This window comes from Dermacentor silvarum, chromosome 4 (assembly GCF_013339745.2).
Source record: "Dermacentor silvarum isolate Dsil-2018 chromosome 4, BIME_Dsil_1.4, whole genome shotgun sequence".
Lineage (NCBI taxonomy): Eukaryota > Metazoa > Arthropoda > Arachnida > Ixodida > Ixodidae > Dermacentor > Dermacentor silvarum.
Window position 1 is genome coordinate 47826372 of NC_051157.2, and position 15959 is coordinate 47842330.

Consider the following 15959-nt stretch of genomic DNA (forward strand, 5'->3'; position numbering starts at 1 on the left):
AAGCCTATACAGTCGAACTCCTCTGCAGCGAAATGACCTGTATTGACCCTTTTAGCGGCGATCCCGTGGGCGCTGCCATGTTTGATCACGTGGTGACGCGTCCATTACATGCCTCAACTGCCTCCTTGTTTACAATGCAAGTGTATGACGCCGGCGCGGCTTAGAAAACCTCTGTTTTCGGAGATATCGTAGACGGTGACTAGGTGGACGACACGAAGCTTTGATCAGAGCTTCAGAGAACATGCAAAAGCGATTTCGGAGCTGATGAAGCTATGTCCAAACGGCGCAAGCAGCGTATATGGTGCTTGTTCTAAAAGCGGGGCTAAATATGTATTCCAAGCTTTCCAATTATGAATTCAGTCAGGATTAGTGTATTTTGCTCTTTGTTCTTTATTCGGCAAATATTTTGAAGCAGTGGCTTGTCAGTTTCTGACTCAATGAAGTTCCTCGGTGCAGCCACTGTCTGATTATTTCCTGCCTAATCGCTCGCGGGTGTGCTCAGTTCCGATAGATTTGTTCTTGCTGCGCAGAAGGCTTGAAACGTAGCTGTTTTGTACAGAGTCGACCACATCTAAGGTGAACACCTTATTGGTATTCAAGCCGGTAAAACTACAGCATTTATTCTACTTCACAAGTGAAATGTTCGTTATACGATGTGTAATCATGGAGTAACGTCAATAGAAAACTATTATTATGGCTCATACCGTGTACTAAGATTTAGGTGCACGTTAAAGAACCGCAGGTGGTCGAAATTTCCGGAGTCCCCCACTACGGCGTGCCTCATAATCAGATCGTGGCTTTGGCACGTAAAATCCCATAATTTAATTAATTTTTTTATTATGGCTCATACCCTCGTAATGCAGAGGCTACCAGCACTCCGCCAAGAAGCGAGCAGTGCACGCATTCTTTGCATGGAATCGCGCATACAACATACACAACAGCATGCATTTCAATAAATAACAAGCTCAAAATAAGCATCCGAAACACGTAATTGATGATAAGGCGCTCTGCGCCTACATGCAATGCGAAGCACGTAACGCTCCCCGCATACGTTTCCTGGTAAAGATTACTGTTGCGAAAGCTGCCGCAGCGACGGCAGCTTGCGACGTGGGGACTGACGGCAGCTTGCGACGTGAAGGGCGCGAGGGACGCGCGCTTTCACGGGGAGTGAACCCACGGCGGAGAACAAACGCGCGTTCTGCGCCGTGCTCCCTTAAGGGCTGCAGAAGTAGGCGTCTCTTTCCTCCTTTACAATCACCATATAGGTAGAGCAAACGCGCCTTCTTCCGACGCGCGAAAGGCCGTGGGGGGGGGGGGGGGGGGGGGAAGGAAGGGAGGCGTCGTTTAGCTGCGGCACCAAGTGCCTATTTATATCAGAGGCTCCGGCAACAGTCGCCAATGCCGCACGCATTTTGTGCGAACGCGGGCAAAACGCCGACGGCGTCGACAAGTTCTGCGTGTGGCCGGTGCTGCTGCATGTCCAAGTTTATACAGCTGATAAAGCTACTATCATTACTCCGTATAGCTCTCTACAAATTTGCTATCGCAATTGATGCTTCGCCTTTCAGGTGAAACTGCGACAACTTTTTTCAAGAGCGCACGCAGGCGAGGCAGCTGCGGGGTACTTCAGCACTGCGTGCCACGGCGGCCGCATTTCGATGGGGGCGAAATGTGAAAACACTCGTGTACTTAGATTTAGGTGCACGTTAAAGAACTCCAGGGGGTCAAAATTTCCGGAGTCCCCCACTACGGCGTGCCTCATCATCAGATCGTGGCTTTGGCACGTAAAACCCCATAATTCAATTTTTTCAGCTCTGCGTGGATGACTGAATAGTAAGTAAGTAAGTGAGTGGTCCTGATCCCTTTTGACGCAGGGCAGGCGTTTGTCAAACGCCACAGGATATGTAGAAAAAGAAGAAAGGAAATAAAGTGAGGCGTATAAAGTAGAGAGAGGAAAAAAGTCGCAGTTTCACCTGAAAGGCGAAGCATCAATTGCGATAGCTAACTTGAAGAGAGCTATGCGGAGTAATGATATTAGCTTTATCAGCTGTATAAACTTGGACATGCAGCAGCACCGGCAACACGCAGAACTGTTGTCGACGCCGTCGGCGTTTTGCCCGCGTTCGCTCAAAATGCGTGCGGCGTTGGTGACTGTTGCCGGAGCCTGTGATATAAATAGGCACTTGGTGCCGCAGCTAAACGTCGCCTCCCTTCCCTCCCCCACGGCCTCTCGCGCGTCGGAAGAAGGCGCGTTTGCTCTACATATATGGTGATTGTAAAGGAGGAAAGAGACGCCTACTTCTGCAGCCCTTAAGGGAGCACGGCGCAGAACGCGCGTTTGTTCTCCGCCGTGGGTTCACTCCCCGTGAAAGCGCGCGTCCCTCGCGCTCTTTCACTCGCACATACAGCGTTCGGCGCTCGGCGACTATTTCATCTCCATTGACGTCATACGGAACCTCACGGCGACGCCGACGGCAGAAATCTGCTTTTGAGTGTCCATGTAATTGCTATCGCAATAAAGCATAAAACACAGTTCGTCACAGTACAGTGCATTAGTAGTTACAGTCTTTGAGGCCGTCTGGTTGGTCCGGTTCACTGTATCTGAATAGTAGTTTATGCCGACAGATGGCAGCACCTGTCTGTCGTTCTGCCCAGTTTTTTTCTGTGGAGACGCAGTCGCAGAGCTATGTGTGTGTCTGATCTCGTGAGTCGCGCTCGCTAACCTTGTATTGTTTTACTATGGTTTGCCAACATTTTATTGCGATAGCAATTATATGGACACTTCCACCGGATTTCTGCCGTCGTTGTCGCCGTCGCCGTGAGGTTCCGTATAGATAAAATCTTCGCCGCGCGCCGTATGCCCGAGCGGAAGCGTGCGGGGACGCACGCTGTCACGGAGAGCGAACGCACTCAATCTTCCACGCGCAAGCAAGGAAGCGGGAAGCGAGCGCCCGAGGGAGTGGGGGGGGGGGGCGCATTTCTACTCTGCCAACAACCGTGCTCGTCGCTCGCTCGCACCGTCTCTTATCTCCACACGGCTCTGACCTTTATGCGCTGTGCATTCGCCGCTCAGTTTCCGTTGAAGCGATAGACCGCACGTACCTTCGCCCGCTGCGGCGTATATGCGCTTGCTGCCAGCGTTTTGACAGTCGTTGTCTGCAGTCATTCAGTGTGATCTATTCAAGTTTGTTTGTGCGCGCTCACACCACAGTTAGTAATAGTCGGGGCACATTTTCCAACGCGCGCTACACGTGCAATGCTGCCCCGATCGGCAGTGCAGCGCTACAGGTGTGTCCCTTCGCACGCGCTGCCCACGGGCAGCGCTTCTCATCAACACCACCGTTTCACACGCGCCTTCTCGTGGTCATCGAGTCTCTCTTCATGTCGGTCTACTTACGCCGCAGCACACCTGCTTACTTAATCAGCTCATGTTTACTACAATTCATATTGCTACCAAAGCCGCTCACCTTACTTCGTATGACATTGCTGTGTTGCTATCGCATTCATTGCTTCACCCTTAGGGCGAAACTGTGACATTTTTTAAAGACATTACTGCCTTCGTGCCCAGCCTCGCCCTCACACTGCTCAAGAAGGCTGCAAGTGAACGAAAACATACCGACATCTTTTCGCCTCCTCTTTTCCAACGCGCCGCTGATCATTTCTGCCTTGCTTTTTCGTGAGAAGACCGATGGCACAGCGTCAGGCAAGCATTGCCTTTTGAGCGGCATGACAGGGCTTTTCAGCACAGCCGGGCTGGCCACATAATCATCGTCGACGAAGTGGTCCGCGCAAATGAAGTCATTTTAGGGGCGAAGCTTCTTAGGGTGTGGGTCTGTCCCTCCTCTGTAGCATGTAGTAGTAGTAGTAGTCGTCGTCGTCGTCGTAGTAGGTAGCCACGTCTACTTTTATGGAAAAGAAAAATTCCGAAAGTTGTGTCCGTAGCGCGGAATCGAACCAGGGACCCCTCGCTTCCGAACGCGCGGCGCTAACCACTATACGCCACGAAGCGCACATGGACACACGCACCACGATGACAAATACCCAACATTAACGAAAGACTGCGCGTTTCTAACGCGTTTGTGCTAGCGCGTTACGGCCCGTGTAGGAAGCTGGTGTAAGACGCTGTGGCCTCGCCGCCTTACCCCCGTATTCATAAACGCTCCTCGACTTGAACTTGACTTGCCACCGCCTTGGGCAGCGCGTTCGAAACGCGTTGAAGGCGGTGGCAAGTCAAGTTCAAGTCGAGGAGCGTTTATGAATACGGGGGTTATACCCTCTCAGCAGTCATGTGGTGGCGTCGGCAAACGCGGTGCACGTTCCGGCATGTGTAAACGGCTGCGTAAGACGCTGTGGCCTCTCCCCCTTGCTAGAGAGTACTGCACGTTTCTAATGCGTTTGTGCTAGCGTCCCCTTAAGCGGGAGATGGTGCAATTATAATGAAGGGCGCTGTTATAAAATAGGAATGACGTCACATATGGCGCGTGTCATTGGTGGAAGTCAATCGTTCGATTTAGTGCGGCGAGACTGGGCGAATTACACGGAAGATTCGCGGTTTACCGATGATTTCCTCCGGAGCTTCGCCCACTCATCATCATTCACCCCGTGGATATGCGGTGTTTTTGTAGCGTTAGCTACACTGGCCTAGCCAAGCCCGTTTCGCGCGGCACATCAAGAGCCGTGCTGCGCATGCGCAAGGATCAGTGATGTCACACGGTTTGCGCACCGGAGCCGGCACCTCTCGCGTACTCCGCCGCCGCCGCGCGCGACTCACCGCCGCCGGTCTGCGCATTCCAGAGGAGTGACGTCGTAGCCGTGGTAGACGCACTGGCGCCGGCGCGCGCTCGCTGTGCAGTCGCCGTCTGACACTGCGCTGGAGCCGCTGCGCTTCTGACTGGCGTTTGCCAGTGTGGTATAGCCATGGAGAAGGAGAGCGCAAATGCTGCTCAACAGCGCAGAAGAACGGAGAAGCTTGACTCATAAGAATAATCTTATCTTAAGAATAATCTTTAGAATAAGCTAAGAATAATCAGCTGAACCTTTGCTAACGCTACGTATATCCTGGCATAGCCGAGCTAAGCCACTGCAACATTTTTTAGAGGTCTCCAGGCTGTGCGTGATGACTAACAGGCATGTATCCAAAGTTTACGCACCCTCTCGTCTTTGGGAAACGTGTGCGACGGCGAGCAATGTCTGGTCATTTATTTCCGCCGCGACGAACGCGTCAATACCGAGCGACGACCGCGGGAAGGCACATGTAATAATACCCTCTTTACACGGTCACTCTTAATGACCATCGAATTCAACGACAGTTGAACTTTCAAACTGGAATTGAAGTGAATGACTGTTAACTGCGCTTACACGGACTTTCGGGTTAAATTTTGCTATCACGTGAGCGCGCTGAATCGAGAGTAATATGCGATAAATTATTGCATATTTCCTCGCTGCTTTTGCATGGTTATCTTTAAAATCTGTTTTATTTATTATTGCGCTGTAACATTTCTCTTTCTTTGACTGCAAAACATACCTAGTGGGGAAAAAATTTAAACGTGAATCCAAGACGGTCCAGTCGGAGCCGTTAGATTTTTCAGTTGGCGAGACACGTGTAGCAATATGCTTATGAGCGCGCAGCTGTGGCAAATAATAATCCCAAATATTTATCAATATGTCCGTCATGGACTTTGTGCACTCAAAACGCTTCGCAGCATCGGCAGTTGCGGGTGGCACGTTTTCATCCACGGAGGCTGCCATCTTCCAGTCTCCGTTCAGGGCTGTCAACTGAGACCCTCGACCTCCGTTGAGGCCAACGATCGTTGAGATGTCGATGGCAGTTGGAGTTGCTGTGTAAATTCAGTAAACTGCCATTGACATCAACTGCCATCAGCTCAATGGCAGTTGAGAGTGCCCGTGTGCACCACCTGCGTGGAGCGCCGAAGGGGATAATGTTTCGGACGGACCACGTGCGAAGATCGCCGAAAGGGGTTAAACAAACGCTGCAAGGGCCCGACACCCCCGGAAACACTGCGACGGCTGTGGCCGACCTTGGCCACGCGCGCGCGCGCCGGTGGGGGTCATGACGTGAAATTTAAGCTTCTGCCGGCGGCCGCTTGAAGGCAAGGTGCAACAGAAAATCGCAAAAAAAAAGAAAGAAAGAAAGAAAGAAAGGCGTTTCTCGTTCTTCTTTTTTTTTTTTTTTTTTTTCAAAGCAGCTTGTTGTATTCGTCATTTTCAACAGTTCAACTTTTGTTCCGACGCAAAAACCACCCGCCAACTTTTGTGTCCGTATCCCTTTAAGTCACTGTAGTTGCTTTCTCGCTGTATTAATTACATTGTTTCCTCTCGCTAATCCTTGTTCACCGATGCATGAAGTGTGCGAAAGATGCCGAAAACAAAGACGCTCATCAGTCTGCTGCTGTCTCGGTGCTTCTTCGTGGACGCATGGACCCTGTTCTGTCGACCATACGGAAAGCGGGTGAATAACCATTACAGTGCTCGGCTCTTTGTGCGCTGGAAATGAGCGGTGTAGTTTTGCAGTGTGCACGTTTTCTAAATAAAGTTGTCAAAGTGCACGCTTTCGAAATAAAGTTCTCACAGTCTACGAGCTTGTCCCGTGCGTGCGTGCGTGCGCGCGCGCGCGCGCGTGTGTGTGTGTGTGTGTGTGTGTGTGTGTGTGTGTGTGTGTGTGTGTGTGTGTGTGTGTGTGTGTGTGTGTGTGTGTGTGTGTGTGTGTGTACAGGGTGTCCCAGCTATCTCGCAGCACGATTTAAAGAAAGAGGAAAGACGTTACGCGAAGCAAACCTAGCTCGTATTGTTTCCAGTACAGTGGAGTAGCCGCCCGTAATTTTTTCGTTACGGAGATTTAAGTCATTGTAATTAATTATCTAACTCGAGAAGTATTGTCCTAATTATCAAAGTGTCAATGAGAAAATTGTAGAGCAACATGAAAAACTGCCGATACAGCTTTCTGTTGCTCAATGCCTTCTACATAAATGTGTTTATCAGAGTGTGAAAGAAGCTCGCGAATACACGCAGAATTGCCGCGCGACTGGCCGCTTGAGGCACTTTGCGTGTATTCGCGGGCATCTTTCACGCTCGGAAAAACACATTTATGTAGCACGTGTTAAGCAACAGAAAGCTGGCAGCTTTTCATGTTGCTGTACAATTTTCTCATTGACACTTTGATAATTAGGACAGTGCCTCTCGAGTTAGATAAGTAATTACAATTACCTAATTAAATATCAGTAACGAAACAATTAATGGCGGCTACTCCACTGTACTGGAAACAATACGCACTAGGTTTGCTTCGCGTAATGCCGGTCCTCGTTTTTAAAATCGTGCTGTGTGATATCTGGGACAACACTTACTCTTTTTTAAAATCGTGCTGCGTGATAGCTCCAAGACCTCAATAAAGTTATTTCACTCAGTCACTCACGCTCCAAGACATTTTTTTTTTCAGAGAGCACCGGGACACACTCCAGACATGTCTAGCTTCAACATTGGTGCTCGTCTATTACAAGTGTAACACATGTTCCACTTCGGTCTTCAATTGCGCAGTCGGGATACTGCAGATGTGCAAATAGAGTTACTCACATACACCAATATAATTACATTTCTTGCGCAAGAAACCGCATCAAAAAGAACAATACATAGGCGTTTAATGAATGCTGATTCAATATTGCAGTAGGAGTGGAAAAAAAGTTAAGTGCACTTACGGGGAGTGCTCTTTGGGATCTTTAGTGGCACTTTAGGCTACGCGGTTCTAAACGGGAAAACAGAGTGCACTCGCAGTAAAAAGAAATGCCAACAGACTACGAGCGCGTTTTGTGAAGATGTAGATTAAAAATAAAAGTAGTTCTAAAGAGTGATTGTCTTACATTGTACTATTAATAAAACAAACTTAAACTGTTTTTTCAACAAAAAAACGAAAATATTTTGTATTATAAGAGTGTGGCAAGTCAATGCCGGCCAAGAAAAATGCCTAGCCAATCCAGAACGACATAGTGGCGTGCGACGAGGCGGCATTTGATCCTGCTCGAACAGAATATGAACGTGTTTTAGGCTATTATTTTTGCGCAAGAGCTGTTCAACCACTAAAATGAACTTCTGTGTCCTTTTTTATGCATTACATTTTGTACCATTGAAACCGCTGGCGACGAGGCTACGCACTGGGCCACCAAAGTGCGTTCCGTGAACGCACTTCGACCGGAGTACACTCTGCAGTGAGTGACACTCCACTTACGACGTTTAGATTTGGCAAAGTGCACTTAAACCGAGTGACACTCTCCGTAAGTGCACTTGCCCGCTTGACAGGGGTATTAGTAAAGTTCCTTGTTTGAACTCAGCAAGAGTTGCATCTCGATGTTGGTGTCCGACAGACGAACCCATTTTTTTTCGTCAGCACTTCGTTGGCAATGTTGAAGAGCCGTTCCACCGAAGAGCTCGGGGGTGCTGCCGTGTTGTACTTGAGGAAAAGTTGGTTCAATTCATGGAAGTTCTTCGTCTGCGACAGCGGGTAGTCAAATGGTACCAACAATTGTACCGCGACAGCTCATCCTGTGTCTCTGCTGGAAGGCTCTGGTGCCCGTGAGGAGTGGAAATTTTCCATCCGCCGTCAAGTCCCTCGAGTGGCGCTGCTATCCTGGGCCGCTTAAAATCCCTATATAAGAAAAGTACCGCCATCTACTCTTTCCTCCGCCGCCTCCTCTCCTAAAGCGCTTGCTTTTTTCTTTACTTTTTGCTTGCGAAAGCCATGTCGACGGTGGCGCACCTAGAAAGTCCACGTTGAAGCTTTCAGGCCGGGCGCGCGCCGCCGCCGCCGCCGGCGACTGCGGCTGCGCAGAGGACTTTCAACATGGCTCTGAGGCGGAAAAAAAAAAAGAAAATATAAAGAAGTGAAAAGCGCGCGCTATCATCGTCCAATCGGAGATACAGGAGAGAGAGAAGCGGCGTTTATCAAAGGATGGCGGTACTTTTCTTATATAGGGATTTTAGGGCCGCTATTTTGTAGCGATACTGACAAAGCGCGATAAGCGCGAAAAGGCATTATGACATTAAAGGCATCGCTACAAAATACCGGCCCTGACATCATGGTTCCTTTGCGGCAGGCCGGCCTGCCGGCATGGATGAAAGAAACTACAAGAGGGAGCGTCACGTGACAATCTTGAAGCCTATAGTCATAAAGAAAATAACAGAGAACTCACGAAAAAATGTCACAGTTTCGCCCTAAGGGTGAAGCAATGAATGCGATAGCAACACAGCAATGTCATACGAAGTAAGGTGAGCGGCTTTGGTAGCAATATGAATTGTAGTACACATGAGCTGGTTAACTAAGCAGGTGTGCTGCGGCGTAAGTAGACCGACATGAAGAGAGACTCGATGACCACGAGAAGGCGTGTGTGAAACGGTGGTGTTGATGAGAAGCGCTGCCCGTGGGCAGCGCGTGCGAAGGGACACACTTGTAGCGCTGCACTGCCGATCCGGGCAGCATTGCATGTGTAGCGCGCGTTGGAAAATGTGGCCCGATTATTACTAACTGTGGTGTGAGCGCGCACAAACAAACTTGAATAGATCACACTGAATGACTGCAGACAACGACTGTCAAAACGCTGGCAGCAAGCGCATATACGCCGCAGCGGGCGAGGGTACGTGCGGTCTATCGCTTCAACGGAAACTGAGCGGCGAATGCACAGCGCATAAAGGTCAGAGCCGTGTGGAGATAAGCGACGGTGCGAGCGAGCGACGAGCACGGTTGCTGGCAGAGTAGAAATGCGCCCCCCCCCCCCCCCCCCGCTCCCTCGGGCGCTCGCTTCCCGCTTCCTTGCTTGCGCGTGGAAGATTGAGTGCGTTCGCTCTCCGTGACAGCGTGCGTCCCCGCACGCTTCCGCTCGGGCATACGGCGCGCCGCGAAGATTGAATCTATACGGAACCTCACGGCGACAACGACGGCAGAAATCCGGTGGAAGTGTCCATATAATTGCTATCGCAATAAAAAATGCCCCATAGTCAAGTGACAGGCAAGCGGTAGTTCTTTGCGCGTTACGCGGTCGCCCATCCGCCCGGCATGATGTACTGCGTACGTGCGCGCGTCTATTCAATGCCGTGGAACGTTTACAGTAGGAAGGCCGTTCCCTCTGACGTTTCTTCGTAAAGCTAACGAGTTACCGTTGCAGTTCCACGGATATTAACGGAACGGTGGTGTTCCTCCGTTCCTCCGAAAACCAACTAGTTCCGGGAACGCCGTTCCGTACAACACTGGCTGGGTAGTACCAAGCTCGGGCGTCTGCTTCGGAAAGGACGTTTACAATATGGACCCGCCACTTTCGCTTGTGTTGTGTCACGTCCTGCAGCGAATATCGGGCGTCGAAGTTTTCAGGGGTGGCGCGCTGCGGGAAGGCAAGAAATTATGCAACGCCAAGTACGTGTACGCCGTTCAAGAAATAGTTACTTTCAGATATAGCGCAAATAAGTACACGCACACGCGCGCGCGCGACGCAAAAGAAACGACAGACGCGGACGTCTTTTTTTTTTTTTTTTTTCCTTTTGTGAGACCACTATCTTAGGCAAATCTAAAAACTACACGACTCGAGTGGCTCTAGAGGCTCCACAAGAATTCAGCTATTTGTATAAGCGAAGCGTCAATTCTTTTGCACAGTGCCGAACTGAACTAATGGAACTCTGTTGTCTGAGACAGATAGCAGTGTTGTTAACTTTTTTTAGATTTGTTGGGATTTGTATGGGAAAGGGGGCGTGACACTGGTGTACGTGGTTCACCTTATAAATCGGAGGGTAAATTTGTCGAATGTAATAAACAGTTGGTAGCAGCGCTCGTCCGCATCTGTCGTGTCTTCTTCGTGTGTGTGTGTACTTATTTGCGCTATATCTGAAAGTAACTATGTTAGACCAACCAGCCCAATAGGCGGTCCTTTTCAAGAAATAAGCGGCGAAGTTTCAGCGCTGTGTCAATCGCAAGTGAAGCGAGTCGCGTACGCAGTTGAAATTCAGGTAAGGTTTGCACGCTGGTAGGTTCAGGCACACAAACACGAGGAAATACTTCCAATAAATGAATTCACAGCAGCGATAAGCAGACGTCATATGTACGGAACTGCTCGAGCGCACGGCGGTACGCCAAGTCGGGAGCAGGCTGGCAGCTGGAGGGAGGAGGCTGGCAGCTGCCACCGAGAAGGACACAACGCCTGCCTATTCTTTAGGAAGGACGGAATAAGAAGAGAAGGTAGTCAGAAAAGAAGAGGAAAGAAAGAAAAAAAGATGGACAAGTCCATAAAGACTAAAATATAGCAACGACAAGGACAAAGTTCAGGCAAAATCGTGACTACCCATTATTCCTATGGAGAAAGAAGAAAGACTAGGAAGGATAGCCTTATGACAAATATAAAGATAAAGCTCACGGGAAGTAGCCTCTCACCACGTGACAGGCAAGCGGGAATTTCCAGCTGCCAAGCGCGTGTGGTGCACAAGATCGGGTGGCGAGGGCCGATCGGTGACGAGGACGTCACTAAGATCTTTTTATATATTTATTGTCCACTGAATCGTCTTAGAATTTATTCGCTTTATTATATATACCAAAATTAGACATTTGCTAAATTTATTCACTTCGCACATGTATAAAATAAGCCCGACTCGTGGCCGATCCCCGTGAGTGGGTATGCGCCAAAGATAAGGTCATGATCATCATCATCGTGTGCACTGGGTGCTGGCAATACGGTGTGTCGCTACATTGCTTCAATGCTAATCTCATTAACGTCGACATTCATCGGGAGATGGGTTTCTACCAGAAATATTGTCGTTCCTCCGTGTTCATTCCCCATGTTTACTGAACCGCCATTGTGCAGCTCCCGTAGACGCTCGCGCCAGATTTCTCCCTAGTAATTTTTGTAGGAAGCTCTGTGGTCGCGGTTCAAATGCCCGACAGCGGCGGCTGCATTTCGATGAGCGCAATGTGCAAAATGCAAAAAAAAAAAAGAAAAGCTTAGGCAGAGTGCAGAATTTGTGTGCGCATTACAGAATCCCAGGTAGTCTAACTTATTCTGAGACCCCATAGTACGGCGTCTGTCATAGTCTGTAAAAACGTTAAAAAGCGGGAACTGGACGGAGACCAAAAAGTCGCATATGAACACAAACACACACAAGTGCCTTTTTTGCCCGTGTCCAGTTCGCGCTTTTTAACGTTCTTGTGGATTACCAACGTGCACAAAGTGTCACTTTGGTTATAGTCTGCGTTTTGCCTTGGGGCGTTAAACCTGGTAGTTTAAGTTTTTTTTTTTCTGCGTATATCGCACGTTACGCTCTGTAAATGCCATCTCAATTGTACAAAACGCACCCGGTGAGTGCTCTGGATCAGTCAGTGAATAAAATCAAAGCTCCACTTTATATGAAGCGGGTAGGGCAGGAATGTCACTACCTAGGCGACGGCATCGTGGCCGCGTGGACATTGTGCCTGCCGTACTTCCTGAACACCACTACGGACACGACGAGCATGACGGGTATGAACACGATGAAAGTGGACCACATGATGAACGAGAAGTAGTAGACGGCTGGATGGCAGTACCGGGGGTCGTCTGGCTTCCCGGAGGGCCACATGCCAGAGAACACGAACACGGAGCCCGTGGTTGAGGCTCCCATGGCCACCACCACCAGCACCGATATCATGATTGGGCAGTAGCTGTTGCTGGCGTTCCAGTCAAGCGCGGCGCTCAGCAGCGGTATGAGCAGGTAGGCACAGCCGGCGACGGTCAGGCAGAGCGGTATCGCATAGCTCAGCCGGCAGTTGGACAGGTTGAGCGCGCCCACCGTGATCATGGCGACCGGCACGCACAGGAACAGCAGGAAGAGCAGCGTGGCTATGGCCGACTGGAAGCAGAGAACGATGTACAGGTGCTGTCCGTCCAGCTGGCTCGACGACTCCTGGTACTTCTTCTCGATGCGGTCCATGATGCAGCACGACTGCGGCTCCGGCTGCTCCTCGGCCGGAGAGACGGTTGCCCTTCGCGAAGGTGAAGTCTGAGGGGAAGGCGTCGCTCGGCCGCTCCTCGAAGACCTGCTGGACAGAAAAGCAACTTTCTTTGAACGCTGCGCGTCCTTGAAAAATAGCGCTGCGCAACGACGAGGCACGCTCGCGTGTCATATCCTGCGGTTCCATCGCGCGTTCTACAGGAACGCCGCTATAGGGGCAGCTTCGAACACTCGGAAGCGGGCTGAGCCGCCACGCCTGTTGTGGCACGACGACGTAGTCACACGACGAACAAATGTATAGGCGAAGCGATAAGAAGTGTGCACAAGGCATTGGCGAAAAAACTGGAAGGACAGTTCGCCTTTGAGTCAGCCCGGAGGCAACGTGCAGTAGCCGTATAGCATGTGGTCATGAATTGTTGGGTATTACGTGCCAAAATCACCACTTTATTATGAGGAAACGCCGTAGTGGGGGGACTCCGGATTAATGTTGATCACCAGGGGATCTTAAACGTGCCCCCAATGCAGGGGACACAGACGTTCTTGCATTTCGCCCCCATCGAAATGCGGCCGCCGCGGCCGGAATTTGATCCCGTGAACATCGTGCTTAGCAGCGCAGCACCACAGCCGCTAAGCCACCGCGGCGGGTCGTAGCATGTGGTAAGTACATACAAGCAGTGTAGGGGAAGTGCATCGAGCCACCGAAGCAGCGCACAATAGAGAATACAAGGTAAAGGAAACATTCACCGCGGAGAAGATAGCGCGGGACTTACGGAGCTGTATTTGATGTGTGAAGGCTTAAATTAGGTCCGCTCAAATGGACAGCTTTTTTTTTTTTTTTTCCTGTCTTCTGTTATTTCCTCTCTAGTCAATGCGCCGGATAGGTGCCGTTTACTATACCTGCTGGTAGCTCGCGTCGGCGACTTGGACGGGCTGTCGAGGACTCTCGGGTACTGGTACACGATCACGGGGTCGTGGCTCGACGACTCGCTGCGAGCCGGCTTCGCAACCTGGTATACGAGCACGGGACCTGTGGTGGCGGCATGCTGGGGCTTGGCAGCGGCCTGCGCGAGTACAGGCGCTTTTTCTCGCTCCGCCGACGCCGATCGTGACTTGCGACGCGGTGAACACGGCCGCGGAATCCCCGGCATTGTTTCTCTTTCTCGCGGGCTGCTGCTATGGCCTGTGCAGCAGCGGCCGCGCCCGGCCCCGCCGCCGGCGTCATCGTCTTCTTCTCGCGCCGCACTTCGGTATACACGCCACACATCGCTGAAAAATTCCTTACTCGCCGTGTCTCAGTTGCTTAGCAACATGAACTGCCGCTCTGCCCAAACTTCCCAGCTACCCTGTCAGATTAAAAAAAAAAAAAAAGAAGAGAAAGAAGAAGAAGAAAAAGTATACCTCGAAGTGCTTTACAAGTGATCCACGACCTCCAAATTAACTATACGAACCATCGAGTCGCTTAATGCCATATCTACAGCCAGTGTTGGCGCGACTTGCGTGGCGTAGGTGCAAATAAAGATACCGTCGTGCAGAATATATACATGTATATCCGAGTTGGCCGAGGAATACGGTCTTCACGTGTGGGGGCAGCCGGCAGCAGTTGCGCAACTTCTTCGTTATATGACGGTATGCATCATCGAGGGAGTAGGCAAACCTGATATCAAGAAAATCAAGTAAACAAGAGCAAAAGAAATAACTGGTCGCACAGAATGCGTGCTTATCTAAGAAAATGGAATGAGCCTGAAGCCTCTCGGTGGTAGTATTCCCGATTAATGGTGGCGCAGCTACGGCCAACGTTACTATAGTCTAGAACCTAGTCTTTCAACGTTGGTTAGCGCGCATTGCGTCAAGTATATAATGCACCTGTTGGCGTTAGTCCGTAAACGAGAGGAGCGGACGACGTACTTTTATTGACTATATATGCATCACTAATCACAAAAGCGCGAAAAGAGAGCGTCAGGGGCAATCACACGCTCGCAGTGGAGCCGAAATCACCCCCCTCCGCGAGTAGAGATGGAGCGCAAGCTTCAACTTCACTAGGGAACCTGCATGCAACGCTGTTGCATGAAGGCTCCCTAAACTTCACAACAATTTCATCAAGAAGTTCACTCGGAATCAGAGTGAACTCTGATTCCGAGTGCTAGGCAATCAGGATGTATAGACATGGACCCTCGGACTCATAAACGCACCAGATCTCCTAATAACAAATTGCCTAGTTCTCCTACCGACTCCAATACTAAAAAGTGTGCGAAATATTATCTTAATAGGACATACTTTTTAAAAGAAAGTATTTTGCAGCACGCAGTTGCTGCTGCTCGGCTTTCGTCAACATAGGGTGCCTTAGGGTACTCCAATGGAATTGCCGGTCAATACTTTCTGCTACTACAGATTTATTATATCTCATATCCCAACATACTCCAGATAATATACTATTGCACGAGACTTGGTTGACAGCTGGTCAACATTTTCATTAAAAAGCTATCGTTGTTTTCGATTGAATAGGCCTTCCCGAGGTGGAGGATTGGCTTCGTTCATTTCATCTAAAATTTGTCATAGAGCAAAAATTTCATATCAGAATATATATCCTGAAAGTGAAATTTTAGTATTTGAAATAACACTTCCAAGCTGCGCACCGCTCTCTGTAGTTAATACCTACTTCCCTGCTGGGATACAAGATGTCCCTACACTTGAGGTCACCGTGGACTATACTGCAAAAATAACACGTTGTTCGCGGGTGATTTCAATTCACATTATGTGGCATGGGGTTTTCGCACTGATGCATCCGGGAGGCGTTTATGGGATTGGGCTGCTTCGAACAATTTTACTTGCATAAATTCTAAAGCTGCAAATTCGAAGTTGCAAAAGTCTGTCGATTTCAGTCGCGCTCTGTCTTAGACTTATCATTTTCCAGCTCAGGTTTATCAGTCGCATCTTGGGCTGTCGTTGATGACGCCACAAGTAGTGATCACCGTCCTATATTGATGGATACTGTA

At 49.8% G+C, this 15959-nt stretch overlaps 1 protein-coding gene across 1 annotated transcript; it reads right to left on the bottom strand.

Annotated features, from left to right (window-relative positions):
• Positions 1–12375: 12375 nt before the first annotated feature.
• LOC119448098 (uncharacterized) lies at positions 12376–14194 on the bottom strand. Its single transcript, XM_037711577.2, has 2 exons — positions 13864–14194; positions 12376–13051 (listed from the first exon to the last, which is right to left on the bottom strand). Exons 1-2 carry the CDS (start codon positions 14112–14114, stop codon positions 12412–12414), a joined length of 891 nt encoding a protein of 296 aa, XP_037567505.1. The 5' UTR covers positions 14115–14194; the 3' UTR covers positions 12376–12411.
• Between the last annotated feature and the right edge of the window lie 1765 nt (positions 14195–15959).

Excerpts from the sequence above, each read along its gene's own strand:
- LOC119448098 (XM_037711577.2), bottom strand. The coding sequence starts at position 14,114 with ATGCCGGGGATTCCGCGGCCGTGTTCACCGCGTCGCAAGTCACGATCG. Across the intron at positions 13,052-13,863 it reads CCGACGCGAGCTACCAGCAG|GTCTTCGAGGAGCGGCCGAG; the intron begins GTATAGTAAACG and ends TCTGTCCAGCAG.